A 23,149-nucleotide genomic window follows, 5' to 3' on the forward strand; every position below is an offset into this window, starting at 1 on the left:
AAGCCTTCAAAAAAATCCAATTACCCACTTAGATAACTAAAGAAGTGCACTTTTAAGGGCAAATAACCTGTTTCATAGAAAATGTTATTTTATGTAAGGCTTGGTTTTAAATCCCAGCTCCACAACCTACCATAAAATAAGAAAACCCACTCTCAAAATATTATTAAATAATATATTAGTAAGTATCAAGTACTTGTATGTATAAAATGCCTGGCACATAGCAAAGGCTCAGTGTGTGTTAGCCTGTATCATTACAGGGCTGATTTGTGTGGCTACGTTGTAAATATTTCTAAACATTACTTATAAGTCTTTTGGTTGAATTTTTTTTTTAAGATTTTATTTATTTATTTGCAGAGAGAGATCACAAGTAGGCAGAGAGGGAGGCAGAGAGAGAGGAGGAAGCAGGCTCCCTGCTGAGCAGAGAGCCTGATGCGGGGCTCGATCCCAGGACCCTAAGATTATGACCTGAGTCCAAGGCAGAGGCTTAACCTAACACTGAGCCCTCCAGGAGCCCCTTTTGGTTAAATCTTTTTAAGGAGATTAAGAAAAGGCTATTTCTTTTTGACCTTGCCAATTATGTTACAAAGTAGATTACCTTTGTAATGTGAGAACCTGTAGTTCTTGTTAATTTTTTATTGTTGTTTCACCACGCAAGACATCTCGTTTCAAACAGAACTTGGTCAGCTACTTAATCGATGTTGTCATAGTGGTGAATAGATGGAGAGCGCAACAAAAGTGAAAATGATTTTTGTGATCCCAGAAACCTGAACGTAGCAGTGAGCGTGGGTAGGGGGTGGTGGCAAAATTTACCGAAAACCCTTACCAGGGAGCACCCAGATATCCAGACCCTGAAGTAAAGATTCTAATGGATACACTTCTGTATTGTACTGGATCTTGCCACATAACCTTTTTTTTTTTTTTTTTTAAATACAGGAGAGGGTTGGTGAGGTTCTGGCCACAATCCTCTCGTTACCTCAGAGGCTGTTTGAGCTCTGAAATGGGGAAGGCTGGAAGAACAGGGGTCTTGGAAGGAAGAAGACTGTGAGGTGATCTTGTGGGTGTCGTCAAGAGTCAGCAGTGGAGTCCTTATCACGGCTGGGCCTAGGGACCAGGGACCTCTTTGTTTATTTTGCTGAATTATGTATTAGGACTGATTATCTGAGTGGCAACAGTTGTTTTTCTAGACAGCCACCGCCTTTCTCTTTTTATTAACATCACCCTTGAGTGGTAACTGGAGTTGGTTGAAACCAACTGATCTGGATCGAAGAGTTCTGCCCTGTTCACACCATTTTGTTTCTCAAGGCTGCCTCCGGTTTCAGTGAATGCGAAAGCACTTGGTGGCCACTTCCTGCCTGAGAACAGCTGAGTAAGTAGGGGAGGAAGTAGAGGTTTGGCCCCATTCTCTCCCGTGGGCTGAGGGCAGGGCGGGGCTGCTAACTTCGGCTTCTGCTTTTGTGGGGCTTGGTCTCCTGAGGGTTCCTCTTCGTCAGTGTCGGGAAAGTAAGTCTGAGCAGCCCCATCTAATCCCCTTTCTGGGAACAAAGGACGGAGGGTGCAAGGAGGGGCCAGCTCGCTTAGTGCAAACTCTTGGCCACGATTGTGCTCCACATTCTTAATTGGTCGCCTATCTGCTGTTGATCTTTTGAAGATCTTGTCAAACCTTTAAATAAATAAATAAAGGTCTGATGTAAATATTCCTTCTCTGAGGGCCGCCGAGGTGGCTCAGTTGGTTAAATATTGCTTCTGTGAGAAAGTTCTTGCCTGTGTTGAAGAAAATTGCTTTGAGGAACATCTAACTGAAGCAACAAGTCCTGTGGGATACTCTTGGTGGAATCAGAGCTTCTGAATGGAAGGGGGAGTCTTTGGGAGCCCTGAGGTTGGATGTGGTTCTGCCATTAACTGCCATGTTTCCTCATTTGTTTTATGTTGAAATCATGCTTACATTATTTTACACTACTTTCCCTCATTACGTCAGTGTCTTTGGCTCTCCAGGCCTCCCTGGTCCATGAAATGGAAGCTTTTGCTGGTCCATGGAAGCACGTCTGGTCTGTCCTGGTCATGTGATTCTCTCTGAAGCCTTCTCAGGCTGTGTAATATCGATGCCCCTTCTTCGCAGATGTTTGGGCCGTGGTGGTGCATCTAAAAACTTTCAGCAAGAATCAAGAAAAATGTAAGGCTTCAGCCATGCAAGATCTCTGACTCTTCTCATTTGTTATCACAAAGTTAATTAGATGATTCTTTAATGCCCTACAGATAGTTTTATTGCTAAAACCTGTAACTCTACCACTGCAATATAAGCCTTTTAAAAAACTACTTTTAAGCTGGAGGGCTCTGGGGGTGGGGGATGGTGGCGTCAAGACTGTCTGGATTGGAACCCGAGGTCAGCCGCGCTCTGGCTCTGTGTCCCCGCGAGTCTCACCACCTATGACATGGGGGTAACAGTCAGCGGCCACCGCCGAGGACAGGTGCGGCGACTATGTAACCGCAGCTCAGGCTACTGTCGCTTTCCTCTTCCTTCACAGTAAGAAGCCAGTGAGGGAAGCGGTATTGAGTATTTGCTGTTTTCCAGGCACTGGTCAGAGGACGGTCTCGGTCGTAGTTCCGAGGCGGCAGCCTGTTTGCCAGATTACTGAATTGTGACTATGAAGCTCCATCAAGTGTCCCAAAGGTCCCGCAGGACGGTCTGAGCCCAGATTTGCTTGTCAAGTGCCCGTTTCTCACGACGCGAGATAAAGCGATGAAGAAAACCCATTTTTCTGGCCTGTCACGTTTCGGGATTCCTGCTGCTGGTGCATCACTGTGCGGTTGTACGTGTGCATGATTGTGTGATTGTGCGTGACTGTGCGTTTGTGTATGATTGCGCGTTTGTGCGTGTGCCTGATTGTGTGGTTATGCGTGACTGTGCGGTTGTGTATGATTGCGCGGTTGTGCGTGTGCCTGATTGTGTGTGCGGTTGTGCATGATTGCGCGGTTGTGCGTGTGCCTGATTGTGTGGTTGTGCGTGACTGTGCGGTTGTGTATGATTGCGCGGTTGTGCGTATGCATGATTGTGTGGTTGTGCATGATTGTGCGGTTGTGCGTGTGCCTGGTTGTGTGTGACTGTGCGGTTGTGCGTGTGCATGATTGTGTGGTTGTGCATGATTGCGCGGTTGTGCGTGTGCCTGATTGTGTGGTTGTGCGTGACTGTGCGGTTGTATGATTGTGTGTTTGTGCGTGATTGCGCGGTTGTGCGTGACTGTGCGGTTGTGCGTGTGCATGATTGTGTGGTTGTGCGTGACTGTGCGGTTGTGTATGATTGCGCGGTTGTGCGTATACATGATTGTGTGGTTGTGCATGATTGTGCGGTTGTGCGTGTGCCTGGTTGTGTGTGACTGTGCGGTTGTGCGTGTGCATGATTGTGTGGTTGTGCATGATTGCGCGGTTGTGCGTGTGCCTGATTGTGTGGTTGTGCGTGACTGTGCGGTTGTATGATTGTGTGGTTGTGCGTGTGCCTGCCTGTGTGGTTGTGCGTGACTGTGCGGTTGTGCGTGACGCGCGCTTGTGTGAGGACAGACCGGCCCGCGGAAGGGCGCGAGGGGACGCACAGCAGTGCGGGGACTGTCTGAAGGGCCGGCGGAGCCCGTTCTGGAAAGTCACAACTGCGGAGACGAACGAGGGGGCGCCGGGACCAGGGGGCGGGAAGGACACGCGGTGAACGGACTTTCCGGGCCCTGAAGCTCGGCGACACTGTACGGGGGGCACAAGTCACCACACACCTGTCCCAGCTCACGGACACACAACAGCCAGCGCGGGCCCGAGGTGACCAAACCCTGCGTGTGACAGCGACGCACCGGTGTCGCTTCAGCAGCCGCGACCACTGGGCCCTCCGGGGCGGGTGTCGGGGAGCGTCCGCGCTCCCCCGGCTCCGCTGGGAACCTAACGCCACCCTAAAACCGCGCCCACTGCAGAGACAGCGCGGACCGACGGTCGGACCGAGGAGCCCGACTTCTCCAGCCGCCCAGTACGGGGAGGGCACGGCCAGGCCCGCGGGTCACAACGTCCCGGGGACCTCCGGCAACCCCTCACCCACCCTGGGACGGGACCCACGCGGCCGACCGGGCCTGCGCCTGGGCGCCCCTCTCTGAACGACGCACCGGCCCTAAACACAGGCGCTGCCCCTTGTACCCGCGAGGACGAGGGATTGAAGCGGCCGGGGAGGGCCGAACTCCAGGCGAGAAAACACAGGGACGCCCCGCGCCGCTCGGCGACCGCCAGGAGCCGGCAAAAAGCCACCGGGCACCGCCGACGCGGCTCGGCTACGGCGGAAGCGGGGCGGGCGGGGCGGGGCCGATCGGGGCGGGGCCGAGCGCTCATTGGACGGCTTCGGGGGGCGGGGCTCGAGCGGACAGCCCACGAGGAGCGAGGGAGGCTGCGCGTGCGACGCCGGCAAGTTCCGGACCCCTCGCTTCCCTTTCTGCGGGCTGGGCGAGCCCGGCGACGGGCGTGCCGACGCCCGTGACGTCACAAGGGGCGGGGCTGCCGGGGTAGGGGTCCGGCCGGCGCGCGGGCGCGTGCGGCAGTCGCGGTTCGGGTCGGAGCCTGCGCGGTTGCCGGGTTTGGGCACCGAGTTCGCTGTCACAGTCTGTCCCTTCCCGAAGCTTGGGACACGCTGGACGCGCGCTCGCGCGTGTGTGTTGTGTGAGGGGACTCCGGGCGGAGGCAAACCCTTGCTGCCTTTTTTGACCTTCCTCTTACCGGAGCGGGGGCCGTCCGGCTCAGGGTCGCTGCCGCCCCGCCGCAGCGCGCTGGGCTCCGGCCGCCTCTTTCTTTTCTTTGAAACTCGGGGATCTTTTCCCCTTTCTCCGTCTCCGTTTGGGGCACGCAGTACCGTCTGGGCTGGTGTCCCGGGTCCCCGACCAGCAGCTTCCTGCCCGTGCGCTCGCCGCCCCCGCCCAGGGTCTCCCCTGCGCCCTCGCCCCGGCCCGGGAGGTGGGAGGCTTCGCCCCCCCCGCCCACCCGCGTCTCCGCAGCCGTAGCCGCACCTGCCTCGGTATGAACGGGGGCACCGACCCTCCTCTTTTCATAAAAGACATTAAGCCCGGACTGAAAAACTTAAATGTCGTCTTTATTGTGCTGGAGATAGGTAAGTGGGGTCCGCCGCCCACCCCGCTGCCCCGCGCGTGCTGGGGCAGGAGGGGAGGGCGCCGCCGCCGCAAGCCTGGGGCTCCCCTCCTCCTCCTCTTCGAGGCCCCCCCCTTCCACGTGGCCCCGGTGCCCCCCCCCCCCGGGGCTCGGATCCGACCTGCAGCGAAACCCCGGGACTCGACCCCTTGCCCCCTGTCCACGGCGTGGAGGAGTTGGAGCCTCTCTCAAGTCCTCGTTACCTAACACACCCCTCCCCCTTGCGATTTTAACTCTCCGCAGGACGCGTGACCAAAACCAAAGACGGCCATGAAGTGAGATCATGCAAAGTGGCAGACAAAACGGGCAGCATCACTATTTCCGTGTGGGACGAAATCGGAGGTCTTATCCAGCCGGGGGACATTATTCGGTTGACCCGAGGGTAGGTGTGCAGCGGGGGGAGGCTTCCTAGGTGACAGGACAGCCTGTGATCACAGACTGGGAATCCTGACAGGTGCTGGAGTTCCTGTCTGCTCGGTGGCCCGCCCCGCAGTGGGGGGCCCCTCGGATGGTCATTTTGGGTAGTGGACAGCTTCGGGATAGAACACCCTCCCAGGAAAGCGGTCAGTTTCACCCGGGAATCTAGCCCTCAGTGTACAGGTCAAGCAGATGGTTAAATACCTTTTGGGATTACTGTGTGTTTTGTAGATAGGCAAAGTTAGCATAGTCTATATCACTTATTTATTTATTTTTTAATAAATTATTTAATACAGTTGTCAGCTCTTTTCTAGCCTTTCCCCCTTTTTAGTGGCTTTTGAAATCCTGCCAGTATTTTGTTTAGACACAACATCAGATTGTAGTTGGACATTTTAGCAGTTCTGCGGTGTGTCAAGTTTGTACGGGAATGGAGAAGTTAAGGGAAGTTCACAGTATCTGGAAGGCGCATTCTGGAAGATGACTTTCTGTGCCTACTGCTGTAAGGTCAGTGGAGTACAACAAACCAGAATGATAAGCAGAAAAATGATCGGCAGGAAGAAACGTGTCGGATCACCCTGAACGCTGGAGGTTGGGTAGGCCCTTTGATAATACCTCCAGGCCTCAGAGCAGCCTCAGGAAGTGATGCAAAGTATGCTCAAAGAAGGAAGTGAGAGTCAGAACATAGACATTTTATTCTCCTGCAGTGACTCATGACACTAATTGTGTCTTTAAACGTCCACATCTGTAGCTTACACAAAAAGAATTCCTGCCTAGGAGGGTGTGGTGCGGATTAGCATAATTGAAGTTGTTCTGGCTGCCGGAATATTTCTCATCTATCTTATGTAGTGTAAACAGCATCTCATTTCAGATACCTCATAATTTTGTAGTCAGTGGAAAATACATGGGTATGTCCGTCAAAAAATTTGTAGAAAAACTAAAATCAAGATCCATATAGTATTTATTGAGTTTTAAGGAGTATAATTTAAAGGAAAATTCAAAACTAAAGAAACTCCACTGTTCTGTAACTTCAGTGTGACCTTGAGGTTTTTACACTTTGGTAATTTCCTCATCTGTAAAATGGGAATAATTACACCTTACTCGAAAAATAACATGTCTGGCCGGGTCTGTCCTATTGTAAGGCCCTTCAGTTCTAGTTGTATCTGAGAAGAGTAGATTTTGAAGAAAGGAGTACATCTAAATAATGATAATTTGAATATTGATATGTTTATCAGAAAACCCTGCTGTTGTTGACCTCATTCCCGAAACAAATGCAAGTTAAATGTTTACTTGCTGAAACTTCATATTTTTTCTCGGCATGCATTAACTTTTATATTACCAAGGTGAAATATTAGTGCACTCTTTTTCTTCTAACTTGCTTTTTGTATTAGTGTAAGAGTGCTGAAGACTTTAATGGATTGCCCTCACTAAAGAGGAATGTATAATGTGGAACTAATTAGTCTTTATTAATCTATGTTAAAAAATGAAATACAACTTCTTAGTTAACAATATTTAATTATAATTTTTCTTTTTTTTAAGGTTTTAACTTATTTGGCAGAGGGAGAGAGCTCATAAGCAGGGGGAGTGGCAGGCAGGGGGAGACGCAGGCTCCCTGCTGAGCAAGGAACCCTGTGCAGGCCTGGGGACTCCATCCTGGAACTCTGAGATCTTTTTTTTTTTTTTTTTTTTAAAGATTTTATTTATTTATTTGACAGATAGAGATCACAAGCAGGCAGAGAGGCAGACAGAGAGAGGAGGAAGCAGGCTCCCCGCCAAGCAGAGAGCCCGATGTGGGGCTCGAACCCAGGATCCTGGGATCATGACCTGAGCTGAAGGCAGAGGCTTTAACCCACTGAGCCACCCAGGTGTCCCTATAATTTAACATTCTGGGTCCTAAAGTTACCACTGTAGTTTATAGAGAACCACTGAAAACCAAATCTTAGACTGCTATTAGAATGTTTAATTTACATTTTTATTAGATTTTTGTGCAGGAATATTTAATGATGCTGTCTGCACGCTTAGAGTTGATCAGAGTAAATAATCTGTTCAGCTAAATTGATGTTAAAGATTGCAGGTTTGGAAAGGCAGATAGGTGAGATTGGTGATTTTTTTTTAGGCCCTTAATTAAATTTTACCAAATTTTCAGTAGCTTGTGAATCCTCCTATGTGTTTTATAGAGAAAAAGGAAAAACTTTTTTATTGAGTAATCTGAGGAGACCAAGTAAATGTGTATAAAAGTACACACTTGGTGTTGATATTATATATGCTATGATTGAGAAATAATTTCTGCTTGAATCTCTTCAACTGAAAGTTCTTTTGTTAATTAAAGATGTGATCTTTGGAGTATAACAATGCTTGCTTTGCAAAAAGACTTTGTTTTCTAGGGTTGGTTATAGTTTAGATAACTACATCAAAATGTGGCAGTAGGCTTCTCTTTGTACTGTTCATTTATAAGTAACAAGTTAATCAAATTAGGCTAATTGATTTACTACCGCAGACAGAGTTTGATCTCCACCTACACCCTGATACAAAAAATACAGTATAAAGTTTCACTTAAGTAGAAGGAAATACATGTATATTTACAGAACAGATGTTTCTTCCCTTTCTAGGTATGCATCCATGTGGAAAGGATGTTTGACTCTGTACACTGGAAGGGGTGGAGAACTTCAAAAAATTGGGGAGTAAGTATTCAAATGCATTTCCTGTAAGTGAATAAATTACACGTAATGTCTACAGAGTAACTGGTAGGTACAAACTATAAAGGATAAACTTCTTGGCTTTTCTGTATTGGTAAACTGAATGCCTTCAATAGCTTCACTGTAAAAACAACTTTACATGTATATACCAGCTTAACAGCCATCCGGACTGTTTCCTGTGGTTGAGAATATTAGTTTTCCCTAGCAAAGAGCACGAAGTCGACTTGAGATGAGCCCCAGTGGGGCATTTCTGCAGTTCGGGAACTTACATCTTTTGGGTGTCACAGTGCAGTTTTAAATAGGTTCTGTCTTCTGGTGAAATGCCAAAGAGGAAGCTAGGTTTCAGGCCAGCAGTTTAAATTTTCCTTTTTCATTTATGGGTGAATATGTACTCAGGGTAAAAGGACTTGGAGCAATGACAGTTGAAGTCCTGTATTTATCCACAGTCTAGGTACTTACAGGCAGCCACAATGCGAGCTTCCATACACTCCTACCCTGGTACTCTCCACCCTGACTTGGAGGAACCATCCTCTCTGGGGGTGTAAAGGTAATTTAGCCTCCATATTAGCTTAGACATTTGGGATGTGTTCGTAAAGTATTGTGTTGGCAGTGAGCCAAATCATTTGAAGACATACAGAAACCACACATGGCACCAAAAAAAAAAAAAGTTCTACACTGCAGGGACAAAATTGTTGGGAAAAGATGAGTAATCTTGCTAGCGTTTAAAGATCAGAAGCTGGTAACACTTCGCTTTTGCTAGAAGAACAATTTACTTATGTTTGTTTTTAAAGCAGCGTTAGAGCAACTTGTTACGAAAGCTCTTAGCGTCAATATCATCAAAAGATGTGGGGTTTTTCCTGACCTTCATGTATACGGAGAAAGAGGTCAGTATGTGAAGAACCAGTGGAGGTCACTCAATTCTTCCTTGACTTGACTTTGTCAGGGTCAGTCTAGGATATACCAAAACGATCTTAATTCATTTATGGGGTGAGGAGCTAAGTAAATGCTTCTGTGTAATCTTCATATATGCCATAGTCAACTTCCAAGAAGCATTGGAATAAACTGTTGTCTTAATAGCCACATGTCTTTATCATACCTGCGGAGTCCGCTCTTAACCTTGAATGATTATCTTTGCAGATTCACAGTGATTGGTCAGAGAGGGACTGGATGGGAGTGTGTGAATGGATCAGTGCAAATCCATCACCACTGCTGGAAAAACCACTCTGGAACCCTCAACATGGTTTAGGGACTTCGGCCTGTACGGAAAAACAGCACAGAGAGATGTTTCTGTGTCCTTGACCTTTGACATGGTTTAGTTTTTGCAGTACGGAAGAACTAAAATAAAAAGTAGAATGTTTTAAATATTGTAGACCACTGAGTATTTTAGAATACTTTGTTTTTTATGGAACATAGCATTTAGGAAGTTTTCCTTGTATAAGTAGTTAGCATGTTGCTTTTTAGTTAATTCATTTAACACCTAAATTCTTCATTCCTGTAAGTTATGGATGTTATGCAAAGACAGGTTGATTATTTTAGGGGTCATTTAACTTTTGCTTTATTTTCTTTCAGATTTTGTATGGTTTATTCAGAAGTGCCAAATTTCAGTGAACCCAACCCAGATTATCGAGGACAACAGAGCAGAGGGGTAATTAATCCAAATGTATAGTCTGTTTCTATGATTAGACTAATTTTGACAGGGTACTATTATTCTCTGGCTAGGTGTTCAACCCTGTCATACCCAGAAATAATGAGGACAGTTTTAAAAAGAATATAAAGTCTATTTTCATTCTGTATATTTTGTGAGTATATATCCATATATCTTTGCTATTAAATACATGTGCCATTGAGCACTTCGAGCAGTAGGGAGGAATATCAGGAAAACACAGTAAGATAAAACAGAAGCTATAAAAGTTTGGGAAACATTCCTGAATAGTAACATTGAACGGATTTGGATATCTTTTAAAAATTTGTTAAAAAATAAAACAAAAACAAAACGAAAGAATGGATATAACTTGTTATTATAATAATGTTTTTTTAAATAAATCTTCAATTGGTTAAATTAAAAACATATTTTTTAGGCACACAATGAGCAGAAGAATAATTCCATGAATAATAATGTGGGTACAGGTACATTTGGACCAGTGGGTAAGATTTTTTTTTTCCATATTTGTGATCAGGTGTTAAGAAATTAAGCGAATGTATCTTATGAAGGATTTGAAGAAAACCGTCGTTAGGCAGGCCTTGACACTAAAAGGGAGCTACTAGTCAGCAGGGAATTCCCCAGTAACTGATTTTCTAAATAGCAGATACTCTTTTTTTTTTTTTTTTTAAAGATTTTAATTTTTTTTTTTTTTAAAGATTTTATTTATTTATTTGACAGAGAGAGAGATGACAAGTAGGCAGAGAAGCAGGCAGGGAGAGAGGAGGAAGCAGGCTCCCTGTGGAGCAGAGAGCCCAATGCGGAGCTCGATCCCAGGACCCTGAGATCATGACCTGAGCCGAAGGCAGCGGCTTAACCCACTGAGCCACCCAGGCGCCCCAGCAGATACTCTCTTAAGCTAACTTCCTGAGCATATTCTTTTTATTTCTAAAAAAATATTTTTTTTTTTTAAAGATTTTATTTATTTATTTGACAGAGAGAGATCACAAGTAGGCAGAGAGGCAGGCAGAGAGAGAGGAGGAAGCAGGCTCCCTGCGGAGCAGAGAGCCTGATGCAGGGCTCGATCCCAGGACCCTGAGATCATGACCTGAGCCGAAGGCAGCGGCTTAATCCACTGAGCCACCCAGGCGCCCCTAAACAGATATTTTTATACACACGTATTTTATTTATCTGTTTAAATTCCGTGTAGTGAACACGGTGTTTTCTTAGTTCTGCATATACAGTGCAGTGGTTCAGCAGTTCCACGGATCAGTGCTCCCCGGGAGAAGTGTGCTCTCAAGCCCCTTCACCTGCCGCTCCCCACCCCCCCAGAGCACATTCTGTATTTAAACCGTGGCTGATAATAATAATAAGAAATCTGTTTCAGTGATGCGTAATGGGTTTTCCATTGATTTTTTTTTTTGTAAACAAAATTTCTGTAATCTGGTGATTATTTATAATAGATGCAAAATTACTGGTTATTTTGGCACACCAAAAGCCTTTCATCTTTAATAGCTCACCTTAAATTTTCACACGTGCTTATAGCTGCCTCTTTAAAAGATTGGCCTTTACCCCTCCTCTCAGCTGTGTCTTTTGAAATTTTTATTCTTATGGAGGAAAAGCTTTGGGATTGGAGTTGAGTTGGGTGGCTGAAGTTCTGCTTGACCGGGTGGGTGCATGTTTTGGCACAGCTGGTAATGATCACATTGTGGGAAACTTTGCTGTCTTGTCCTTTGAAAAATTAGAATGACATTGTCCATTCTGAATTATTAACCGTATTTGAAACTAAGGCCAGTGTTCAGACACTATTTTACCTTTTCTTTCTTTTTTCCGTACAGTTTTGGTGCAGGGTACTACTCTGTTTTTCTTTACTAATTTCTCATTTTGTTCCCCAAACTGTTCTGTTTCTCTCTCCATATTAATACAGCATCAAGTTAATATATTTACAGTAATTACACGTTTGGAAAACTCAGAACGCACATTGAGTCTTTTTCAGTGGTTTAAAAATAAAGGCATGTGTTTTCTCTAATACGACGTGTAAACGTGTTAGAACTTCCAATAGGCGTGTTACTACATATCAGTATCTGAAATGGTGATGAATTTTTATATTCTTTTTTAGGAAACGGGGTTCAAGCTGGCCCAGAATCAAGGGGATGTCAGTTTTCATATGCTGGTCGAAGCAATGGCCGGGGACCTACAAATTCACAGCTACAAGGAACAGCTAATAATCAGACAGTCATGACCACAATAAGTAATGGCAGGGACCCTCGGAGAGCCTTTAAAAGATGACCTATGCCCAATACTCACATGTAGTTTTTAAACTACACGCCCTACTTGAACACTTACTGCACTTTTATTTATCGTTAACTGTGAAAAATGGTGTCCTTTATCGGTTTCCTCTTATGTTTTGGGTTTGTTAACGAGAGTGGATTGTTCTTATAGCAAAACTGTTAAGCTGCTCAAGTCTCCTGTTGAAGAATTTGAAGAATGGGAAGACTCTGAAAAGTAGGGGCATTTATTTTTAGGGCAAAAAGATCAATGGTTATCTTCTAAAAACATGCCCCGTTCCATGGGTGAGTTTCTTAAGACATCAGCATTATAGCCTCTATGAGTCTATCTTCCATATACATTTTGTAATATTTAAAGTAAGGCTTAGTGGGAGATGTTCTTTTGTCTTAAATTCAGGTATTGCCAACTGAAGCAATAACCACAAACCTCCCCCCCAAAAAACTCAGTCAGTGGTAATAGCGGTTTCTGAGTGTTCGTGACTCCAGGAGTGATTGGCTTCTTCGGTTGAGTGACTGCCGTGAGGATTTTCCAAGGACTGAATCGTCTAAACTCTTGTTTTATTACCAAAAAGAATATATTCTTTATCAGAATTACAGAGTAGAATGGGAACTGTATTATAACAAGGAATTTTTATAAGAAAGCTGCATTTATTTTAGGGTAGTCCTATGAATACTTGTTGTCAACTTTGTGCATTACGCTGAAGGGAAACTTAAAACCGAGGCCTTGAATATTTATTTTTTGAAAATTCTGTGTCAAATATTAAAGTATAATTTGAGGGAGTTAAAAAGTCATAATAAATGCTGATCTAATTATTTTAAAAAATTGTGGTACGTAGATGAAGGCAATTCAAATTGAATTCATGTAGAAATTCGCAGTCTTAAGTTAGAGTGTCCTAGGTACTTGCAGAAACTCATCCTGGAGTGAAAATCCTAGGTACTTAACTTTTATTTGGAAAGTATGTGTTTGAGTATTGTCCAAGTTTCTGAACACAATTCACAAAGCCTTATCAGCCAAAGTTAAATGGCTCTCTCTAAGAAGTGCATACAGCTTTATTCAGAAATGTAAAGGTAGAATTTCTTTATGTGTTATTATGACACCCAGTTCCCACTTTTTACTATACAGTGGGTCACTGGTAAATTTTTCCTTTGTTAGAATTCAGTTCTTCCAAATTAACCCAAATAAAACTTGCATTAATGTTAACGGACTTCCCTTATTTTCGCGCTTTCAGCGATTTGCACTGGAGAGCCAGTAAATTTTACCGTAGTTGAACCCGGGGACTGCTTAGCTCTGTACTTGTCGCATTTTGTCCCTACCTTAAATCACAAAATAATTTAAGTAGACTCTGTTTTCTAAAAACACCATAGCCTTGAATATGAAAATTGGTACCATATTCGTTTGTCCAATTCAGTGTGTCTAACGAATTTCTGTACACACTGAGTGTGAGACACTGGGGAGTTAAGGGGTAGGTGACGAGTCATTTCAAGGAGCATATTCATGGTTCATAGTACTTTGGTAACTGGGGTTTATATATTCTAGAAGTTTTTCAGCCTTAACTCATAGTGAATTTGGCTTTGTGACTAATACCTCTTAAAGATAACATGTTTGAAGTAAAAATTTACTAAAAGCATATAAATTTTTCTTTAGGGGTAGGAGCAATAATACTCTTATTTGTGTGAATATGGTGTTAAAGATGATTTTAAAAGAAAGAATTTTGGAGTTTCAGAAAAGTAGACTGTCAGGTGGGATAGCTGAGCTTCAGTCCGGGCTCACTGTCTCCTCACCTGTGATGCTGGACAAATTACCACACTGAAGACCTCTATAAGCCTTAAATTCCACAAATAAAAACAAGTAATATTATCCCTTTAGAGAGTTACAGAAGATTTTCCACGTAGGTGATTAGGGTGATTTCTGGCACGTCATAGGCAATCAAAACATCATCTGATCATACCTCAAGAACAGAAAATGCAGCGTTAGGTGTGGAAATGCTGTTATCCTTTAACATGTCGAGATTAAATAGAGAACGATCTAAGATGTTACTTTTGTAATTGACATTTGCCTCAATTTAATCTTGTTGTTCTGTGTTCCCATTTATTAACAGATCTCTTTTTTCTTAAGGGAAGCCTCCAAAACCAAAGCAAAGTGAATTACAGTCCATAACGAATGTTTGCCCCACCAGTCTGCTTGGACGGTACTCAACAAGAAGAGGAAGAAAGTTTTCTACCTTCCTCTTCCCTGGTGCTTTCACCTGTGAATTTTTAAATGTCTAAACACCCACCAAAACCAAAAACCACTTGGTTTAGAAATACACACCTACTAGAATTGGGCCCCATCTCATTTCTACAAAATAGTTCTGAAGTGGTTTCAAGTCTCATCAGCCAGGCGGCCTCTCCTCTCTGGGACAGGTTTTTGGCTGGTGGCTACAATACAGAGCGGGAGAAATGAACCTCACAAGGCCAGAGAATGATGCGTAATAGCGAAGGTTGTAGTGTGCTTTCCCAAAGGCATTTACACGGGTTTTCCTATATACACTACCACTTTTTTGTTTTCTTGCAGGTTGGGGTCTGTGTCCGCCCCCCACCCCCCCCCAGTAGTCTGCTCTGACTGTGAGGACAGTTTAGAGTCCCTGAGTATTTGTAGTACTGAATCCTTGTCATTTGTATTTTTATTATTTAACATTTTAAGAGAACGTTTAATTTGCTGGATTTAGTAGTAATGCCAAAGGGATGATGCAGAACAAATAGATGGGAGGTTAGTAAAAAAAATCCAACAGTAATTATGAGAACGTCATATTATGATGTAATTATGAGTAATTACTGGTTATAATCAGTAATTATGAGAAGCTGGTTACGTGGCCCCACGAAGTGTTCTCAGGTGCGCACTGGCCGTTCTACAGCAGCATGGAGACACATGGCAGTTTTAAGTTTATGTAGATCTGGCATTCCAGTTACCAGAATGACTTCCCCTTTCTGTTATGAAAGTACTGTTTGCTCCACGCAACCTTAGACTGCAGTGACTCCTAAGATCCTTTTCTTTGATGTACTTGGAAAGGTTCTCCGGACAGCGAACCTTGGAGACCGCAGGAAAGCAGTCAACTCGGAGCACTTGGCCCAGCGTCAGTCTCCTCAGCCTCTAGGCTGCTGCTTGGGACTACTTGCCCTATGATGGCTTTTGTAAAAATCCCTTTTGCCTTTAATTTCCCCATCTGCTGAGGGTGTCTTCACATTTCTGGTAGAAGAGGGGGTTATAGAGGGGTAAAGGCAGGTGTACTTGTCTGTGGTGAAAACCAGGGTAAAGAAACACTCATTTCACAAAGTCATTGTAATGATTAACAGGTACGCTTCTGAGGAAATCAGTTGTGACCTTTGGAAAATAGCACTGTCGTGAAGGGTATGCTGTAAGCCTTGGAGGGAGAAGCTTAGAAAAACCTTGTACTTCTCAGACCGATTCAACTCCTTTCCCAATTCCTTTGCTTTATTGGGGATACACCAGAGTTTGTGTCTAAATACTATAACCACATTACTCCAGGTTTCTGAGCTAAAGGGTCTAACGTTTCTCAAAGCACAGATCGCAAACTAAGAAACAGACTAGAATAACGCCCATAGACTGTCCCTAACAGTCTATGTTAACAGCTGTAACACTTTCCTCATTAAGAACGTTAGACCCAAAGACGTTCCTAAGGGCTCTACCACTGTGAGGTAACTGGTGTGATGTAGCAAAAGGAACATTTAACATGTATGATAAGCATTTAAGCCTTTTGAAAGGCCTTGATAGGTGGCCCACAAGCGGCGGGGCTCCCAAGTGCTAGGACTGCCAGCCCAAGGTTGTGGCAGACCCCAGGAGCCTGAGTCCTCTTCCCACACCATAGCCCTCGCCACCGCATGTCCCTACAATCTCAGCTGAAGCCCTTGGCATGTCTTCAGAAACTTCTTTTAAATGATCTCCAAGCAAAAGTCGGATTTTGTTTGACTCCATCAGAATCTTGTGAACGTAGAGTTCAGTTTCTTGCCCATACAGTGAGTGTATGTGGAGTGAAGTTGACACGCTGGTTTACAGGCCCGCGATAGAGTTTCCCCCCAGAACGTGATGGAACTACGAGTTGCTTCTCTCTGTCGGGAGGATTTGTAAGTGCAGGAGTGGTAGAGCTACAGTTGGAATAAGACCCTGAAGATTTCTGCCTCCTCCCTCGCTCTCTCCCAGCAATAAGACCCTGAAGATTTCCGCCTCCTCCCTCGCGCTCTCCCAACACAGCTGTTTTGAAATGCGTATGTACTTTTATCGTTGTTAGGCTAGAATACGCCAAAGTTCTGGTTTGCCAAACAGGGGAAAGGGTTGGAAGCCTATTCTTCTAAAGAGCAGAACTAGTAAAGCAGGTGGTGTCCAGGGAGTGTGGCCTCCGGATGTGAGCTCTGCTGAGTTTTGAAAAGCTTCATGTAGAATTGCTCAAATTTATGTCTATTAAAATCAGATCATCTACAATTTCATTTGGGGCTATATCACAGTAAAAAGCTTTTTCACCCTAGGTTTCTGTTAAACTTTTTTGAAAGTAGATTTTACTACTGCTTATCTCTGCAAATGTTTATCGCAGCTCCCTTCCTCTTACCACCGGAGCATTCCTCAGTTCTCTTTTTACGAGAAGAGAGGCCGGCAAAGTGCAAAGTAGTGGGATTAGAGAGGGTACACTCCCCCAAGAACGCCCGACAGCCTCCCCGACCCCTTACAGATCTCAGTCTTGTTCGGCACGCAGCCAGCTAAATATTTTCCACAAATAATATGCAAGGCATTGTTTGATTGCCATGGAGGCAAGTCTGTTTCCAACATTTCTAACCCTCCCGTAGGAGATGACCTCTGACCTAGGTCCCAGGACTGCCACGGGAATAAAAACACAGCTAGCGCCATCTACTGGGTGATGACTGCAGAGTTCTGTGGTTCAGGACTGTGGCTTAGCACGTGGAGGAAATGTTCCCTCAGTCCATTGGATAAGAATCTTTGTCTGATGGTCTCAGCATGATGTAGGAGATCATTAGGCAGAAACTGAGCCATCCAATTCTAGTTTATGAACTACCAACACTGACATCGAAAGTAAATTCCCTCAAGCAGCTTTATTAAACCCTGAGCTGCTCCCCAAATCTGTAGAAGATACGGAAACGCTTGCCAACCTTTGTGTTCTTGCTACATTTGTCAACACCTGGTGGGGAGTGTAAACTCAAAAATACCTTTGATGGGTGGTGATTGGGTAAAAGCCGTTGAAGGAGAACATGAAACTTTTTTTTTTTTTTTTTGTATAATCCTAGCCAAACGACTGATGATGTTCCTGTAGTGATGGTAGCTTTGCAGGATGAAACATATTTTAAATGTCCATGACACTGTGCTTTGGTGAAAAGAAATAGTTTTGAGTTGAGATCTTGGTTTGAATCCTAGATGTACTGTTTACTGGCTCCGTGACTATGAGCCTTGTTATAAAATGAGGATAATGGGCTCTAAGGACTACATGAACCAATGTATGCAAACATCACAACCATGTCCAGGGCTCAACCAACGTTAAGCTCTTAATCCACGAACAATGTAAGTAAGAGGCAAATATGGATCATTTTTTTCAGGCCCTGAGAAGGCCATCTCTTATAATTTTAACTCTGAAATATTAAGCAACTTATATTAGTTACTGCAATTAGGTTGGGTTTCTTTTGGTGTGTGTATATGTGTGCATGTGCGTGTGCGTGAACAGCCAAGCTCTTGCATTCTGCTCGTGCAGGAAGGTCTGCACGCTGCCGGTTCGTCATGACGGCCTTGTAAGGTTGCGTCTTCACAAAGGTCTGCTCAACTGTTGAGTGCCCTGCGCTGTTTTTCTGTTGACCTTTGCCCAGAGGGTGAGGGCATGGTTATGAAAGCGCAGAGGAGGAGGGAGGACATGTTGGCCAGGGTTTGGCCAGAGGAGAGGTCGATGGCCAAGGGGAGGGTGGAGGGTACGTGGGAAGGAATTCCATATTCCCAGTGACTGTCCTCAGAATTGCTGTGCCCCCAGCACGCAGACGGGTTTGTTTGCTTCTGATCCAGCCCTAACTTACCAACATTTTATCCTGAAAAATTTCAAACATACAGTGATGTTGAACAATTTTAGAGTAAACATTTGTGCATTAACCATTTATGATTTTATCATTAACATCTGACTAGTTTCATCCATCCGTCTCATTCATCCATCCGTTTTTAATGTATTCAAGTAAACATATGTATTTATTTCAGCATGCTCATTCCTTGCTCAGCACGAATACAAGTTCAGTACTTTGTTGCCGTTTTTAGTACAGAATTTACATACAAAGGAATGCACAAATGTTGGGTGTGTGTGGATACATACCCCTGCCTCTGGAACTCAAACTCCTCTTGAGACAAACAGAACACTGCTGTCGCCGCAGAAACTTTTCTCATGCCCTTTCCCAAGTGAACCCCTCTCCGCATGGCCCAGGGGCAGAGAACTCTTCAGATATTTAAAAAATTCTTTTTTTTTTTCCCATTTATTTGACAGAGAGCGACACAGTGAGAGAGGGAACACAGGCAGGGGGAGAGGGAGACGCAGGCTTCCCACTGAGCAGGGAGCCTGATGCAGGGCTCGATCCACGAAGGAGGAAAGTTTCGTATGTGCCAAGGTCAGCTCTAGTTAAATCCCAAGGATGCCAGACTACTGCCAAACCCAGCTTCACACATCTTGAAAATGTAATCCTAAGACTTGGTACTTTTTTTTTTTAATCCCGTCTCATTTCAATTTAGCTCTAGCTCTGCCCTTAACATCTTTTTTCTTTCCCTGTCGAGATTTACACTCAGCGTCCTAGGCTCTTGAGGCAGAAACTGCTGGAATGAGACCAGCTGAGCGGGAGGACCTGCAGCGCTAGGACTGGGGCTGGAAGGGGCTGGTTACTTGGGACTTAGCACTTGGTCCTGAGCAGCCCTCGGGGAGGTGGGGAGACTCTGGGTGGACTTGATAAGAAGTAGCAGGTGTACATGGTACCCTGAGTGCCGGGGTAGAAAGGAAACACCGGAACTTCAGTATTTTCAGGTCAGGGGCTCAGCTCTTCAGATTTTGATTCTAAAAACTCTTAATTTTCTTAAGGTATGAGCTCTCCAAAAATGCCTTCTGCTCCTTAGGGTTTGCCTTTTCATAGTTAGGAAATTGGAGTTGGCATACTCAAGAGTGTATCAATTACTTGCCAAGTAAAGACCTACTGCTCAGGCTACAGAAAAGCATCCCTGAGTGAAACATACAATTGTGAGTGTGTTTCCCCAGCTTATGTGTGCATTCCTGCGTGGGTGCCCAAACATGACATAGATTAATCACTGCCAACAAAGCTATTTCTGCATTAAACCCCACATTTCCTAACCTTAGATATTTTCTTTTTCTCATCAGTTGGTGCTTAACGTTCCTCTCCTCTGCTTCTTTAATTGGCTGCCTGCAATTTATTGAGTAGTTACTGGGTGCCAGTACTATGCTAGTGAGTTACCTTGATGATCTCATTAAGCAAACCTGTCAGGGGAGGTTTTGCTATCTTCATGTTACAGATAGAGACTAAGATTTAGAAGGACTGAGTAATTTGCCTGATATCACACTACCAGGAATTGACAGAGTCCCACACCGCAAAGCCTGTACTTTTAACGACTTGTGGATGTGGAAGCGTGGAGGTTGTTGCTGCCTTCACTGGACAGTGCAGGGCAGGAGATGGAGTTTGCTTTGGTTTTAAAAGGGAGTGTAGATTCAGCTATACTATAGCAAAGGGGAAGGTGGCGAATGGAAATACAGAATCTCTGTATTGTACCTAGGACTGGTGGTACTTTAAACGTCAACCGAATACAGACCCAGTTGAAGTTTAGTCTACTATGATAGGCCCTATCTTTGCAGGGAAAGTGGGATAACTGGACACCTGCCCCTCACCCCCGAAATATTAGGAAACCGTGGGTGAAGTCCCACGTTATTTGGTAATAGAGAATAACAATTCTCTATTACAATGGGTCAAAATCCAGAAACATTAAAGATTAGTAAATTTGACTACCTTTGTATAGTTAAAAAACAGAGTATGAAGACAAACTTGGAAAAATATTTGTAATTTATATCCCTGAAAAAGGGCTAATATTCCTGATACATAAATAAACTTGTAAAAGTGGAGACGACCACTCTCTCTGGAAAAATGGACAAAAAATATTAGCAGTACACACACACACACACACACACACACACAAATTCAAATGCCCCCTATGCATATGAAAGGAATATAATGTTCTAATGTTCAACTTCATAATGAGATATGCAAATTCAAATGCCGCTGAGATACCATTCCTCAACTTTTCCATTGGTAAAAATATAAAAGTTTGAAAACATGCTCTTAGTGAGTGACACTATGAGAAACAAACTTTCATTTATAGTTGGAGGGAATGTAAACTGTTTAATCTCCAGGGTTAGGGGCGGGATTTGGCAATTTCACATTTGACTCTGCCCTGTGACCCAACCATCCTGCCTCTGGGGCACCTACCCCTGTGGCCAGCTGTTTGCAATGGCTGCCGGGATACCCCTGCCTATGTGCACAGCTTTGGGCGGTCTCCTCTTCTCAGTGACAAAGGACTTGGCCAGTGCCCTAGGACAGGAGCAAACTTAATGCAAGGAGAAAAACTGAAAAGTGCCGCAGCTCTGGGGCTTGCTCTCTCCTGACGTGCTGGGAGCCCTGAGCACGCCACGAGAACACGAATGAATGCTAGCTCACCTCCTGGAGGGTAGGAGGCCACTCGAGGCAACTTGGCTGATTGCCTGCCAACCTCCCGACACGTGAATGAGTCTGTCTCGGACAGCGGACTTCAGTCACAAGAGTGAGAGCAGCAGAAGGAAGGATGGGGCTGGACCCTGCCCAAATTGCTGACCTGCAGAATCTTGAGCTAATAGTGATGTTGCTTTACGCCACTAAGCTTTGAGGTGGTGTGCTATATGTAGCAAAAGCGAACTGATACAATGCTAAAGACACATTGAGAAAACTATAAAAAGGCATATTTATTGAAGCATTGCCTATAACAGCAAAAGAGTGGAAAGGACTCAGGTCTACCAATTAAGGAATGGTTGAACACATTACAGTGTATTCACTCAGTGGAATACTAAGCAGCTGCAGTGGAAATCTCTCTCCATACTTTCATGAAGCGATTTTTCGAATATATTAATTGAAAAAAGCAGGTATAAAACAGTAGAGTGTACTACCTTTTTTAAAAAAGGGGAATGACTATTTTCTTTACATTTTGAAAATGAATGAATTGGCAAGTAAAAATTATTTCTTACGAGGAAGGGGACACGGACAGAATTTGAATTTCACTAAATACTTCTTGTTTTGTAGATATAATGTGAGAATCATAGAAATGGTTTGCATGTGGGTGCATCTAACACATGCATATGTATAAAATGCATATCTAAAGCTAAAGCAAAATGAAATTAATGAATTTATTCATTTATATGGAACCACAACAGAGAAAAATTATTTCAAGTATTGCAAAAAGACAATCCTTTCTCTATGTATTCTTAGTGGATATATCCTAAGTTAAAAAATGAATTAGAAAAAATATTGTTAGTGATATTTTTATTCTGAATTTATTATACACATGTGTTTATACAGTCAAGATAAACAAAATGCACAATTTTGTTAATGGTATCAGGAATCATGAAAAGATATATCAAAGATGCTAAATAAAATGATAAATTCTAAAAAATTACAAATCTGAATGGGAAATAACACTATGAAGTCAAAGGCATTTCCTTAAAAATAAAAAAGCAACTTTTTCCAAAATTATTTTGGGATAATTGATGAGAAATTTCTTGATGGATGTAGCTGACAATTCAGGACCTCCCTGATCAATCACCAAGAAACAGATAGCCACACATCATATATCCCCTCGTTTGAAGCCATTGGAGGAACTATCACCAATATTCTTTAAAAAAAAAATTGGACCTGAATCTGTCTGAGTCTCTAGATCTAACTACTGGAGTGTGGGCTGTACGGGGCCCAGAGGATGGAGGGGAAGAACACCATGGGAAGTCAAAAGACCAGCAGCCCTGATTGTTCAGCAAAACAGTTGCAAGGAAAACAAGGGCGGGGAGGGCAGGCGGTTGTGGAGAAGGCACTTAAAAGAAATATCAACAAATGAATTATTTGAATTCTGAGTGGAAAAGAAACAACCAAGTAAAAAGTATTTATTAGACAGCTGGGGAAGTCTGAGCAGTGATTAGATATTAAGTGTGACATGGTTTTGTGGGTGTGTTAAAAGAGTCCTTATTTTCTGGAGTTACATTCTGTAGGAGTTGATGTAGCCAAGATGGAAACCATACGGTGGTTTGAATGGGGAGTTTAATATATGGAGTTATTAGCAACACGAGATGAACTGCAAAGGTTACCCCTTTAGCAAGCACTAAGGAACAGGGCCGGAAGAGAAATAAGGAGCAGCCACACTTCTAGAGAAGAGACAGAGCATCCAAGGGAGGAACGGGGCTCCCTCTCCCACTCCCTCTAATGATGAGCTCCGGCTCTCCTTGAAGAGGTTGGATTCCTGCCTGCTGACAGCGGAGTGGGTCACTGGCCTGCCTCCGGCGAGGGGTGGCCGCCCAGCTCCATGGGAAGACGCCAGGTGGACACTGTGAGACTGCCTGGGAAACTGGCCAAAATGCCCGCAGAGCTCACTGAGCGCCACCGTGCCTCCCAGGAGCTGTAGCTGCTTTCAGCTATGGGGACAAGCAGGGACCGTGGAATCTGGAAGAAGAGAGACCCCTTCTCTTCCAAGGTCCCTCTGGTGCCCTCTACAGACCAGGCTTCCCATCCTGCCTCCGGGCAAAAGACAACGTTTATGGGGTCCAGCTCCAGTATCCATATTGGAACAAAGAATGTGGATTCCCAGCAGACCAGTATTAAACTGATAACTGGCACGTATACAGAAGTATTTATGG

At 44.2% G+C, this 23,149-nt stretch overlaps 1 protein-coding gene and 1 long non-coding RNA gene across 3 annotated transcripts; both read left to right on the top strand.

The window, feature by feature from the left end:
* The first annotated feature begins 902 nt into the window (after positions 1-902).
* LOC123950832 lies at positions 903-2,738 on the top strand. The gene is made up of 3 exons (XR_006820309.1): positions 903-1,366; positions 1,993-2,170; positions 2,570-2,738. It is a non-coding gene; the product is annotated as an uncharacterized LOC123950832 (long non-coding RNA).
* Positions 2,739-4,986: 2,248 nt separating this feature from the next.
* Positions 4,987-14,243, top strand: NABP1 (nucleic acid binding protein 1). Of its 2 annotated transcripts, XM_046019291.1 has the most exons (6): positions 4,987-5,122; positions 5,404-5,542; positions 8,184-8,255; positions 9,840-9,915; positions 10,349-10,415; positions 12,029-14,243. In XM_046019291.1, exons 1-6 carry the CDS (start codon positions 5,032-5,034, stop codon positions 12,196-12,198), a joined length of 615 nt encoding a protein of 204 aa, XP_045875247.1. In that variant the 5' UTR covers positions 4,987-5,031; the 3' UTR covers positions 12,199-14,243. The 2 variants fall into 2 exon arrangements, with proteins under 2 accessions (XP_045875247.1, XP_045875248.1); XM_046019292.1 differs by lacking the exon at positions 10,349-10,415.
* The last annotated feature ends 8,906 nt before the right edge of the window (positions 14,244-23,149 follow it).

Source organism: Meles meles, chromosome 9, assembly GCF_922984935.1.
Source record: "Meles meles chromosome 9, mMelMel3.1 paternal haplotype, whole genome shotgun sequence".
Lineage (NCBI taxonomy): Eukaryota > Metazoa > Chordata > Mammalia > Carnivora > Mustelidae > Meles > Meles meles.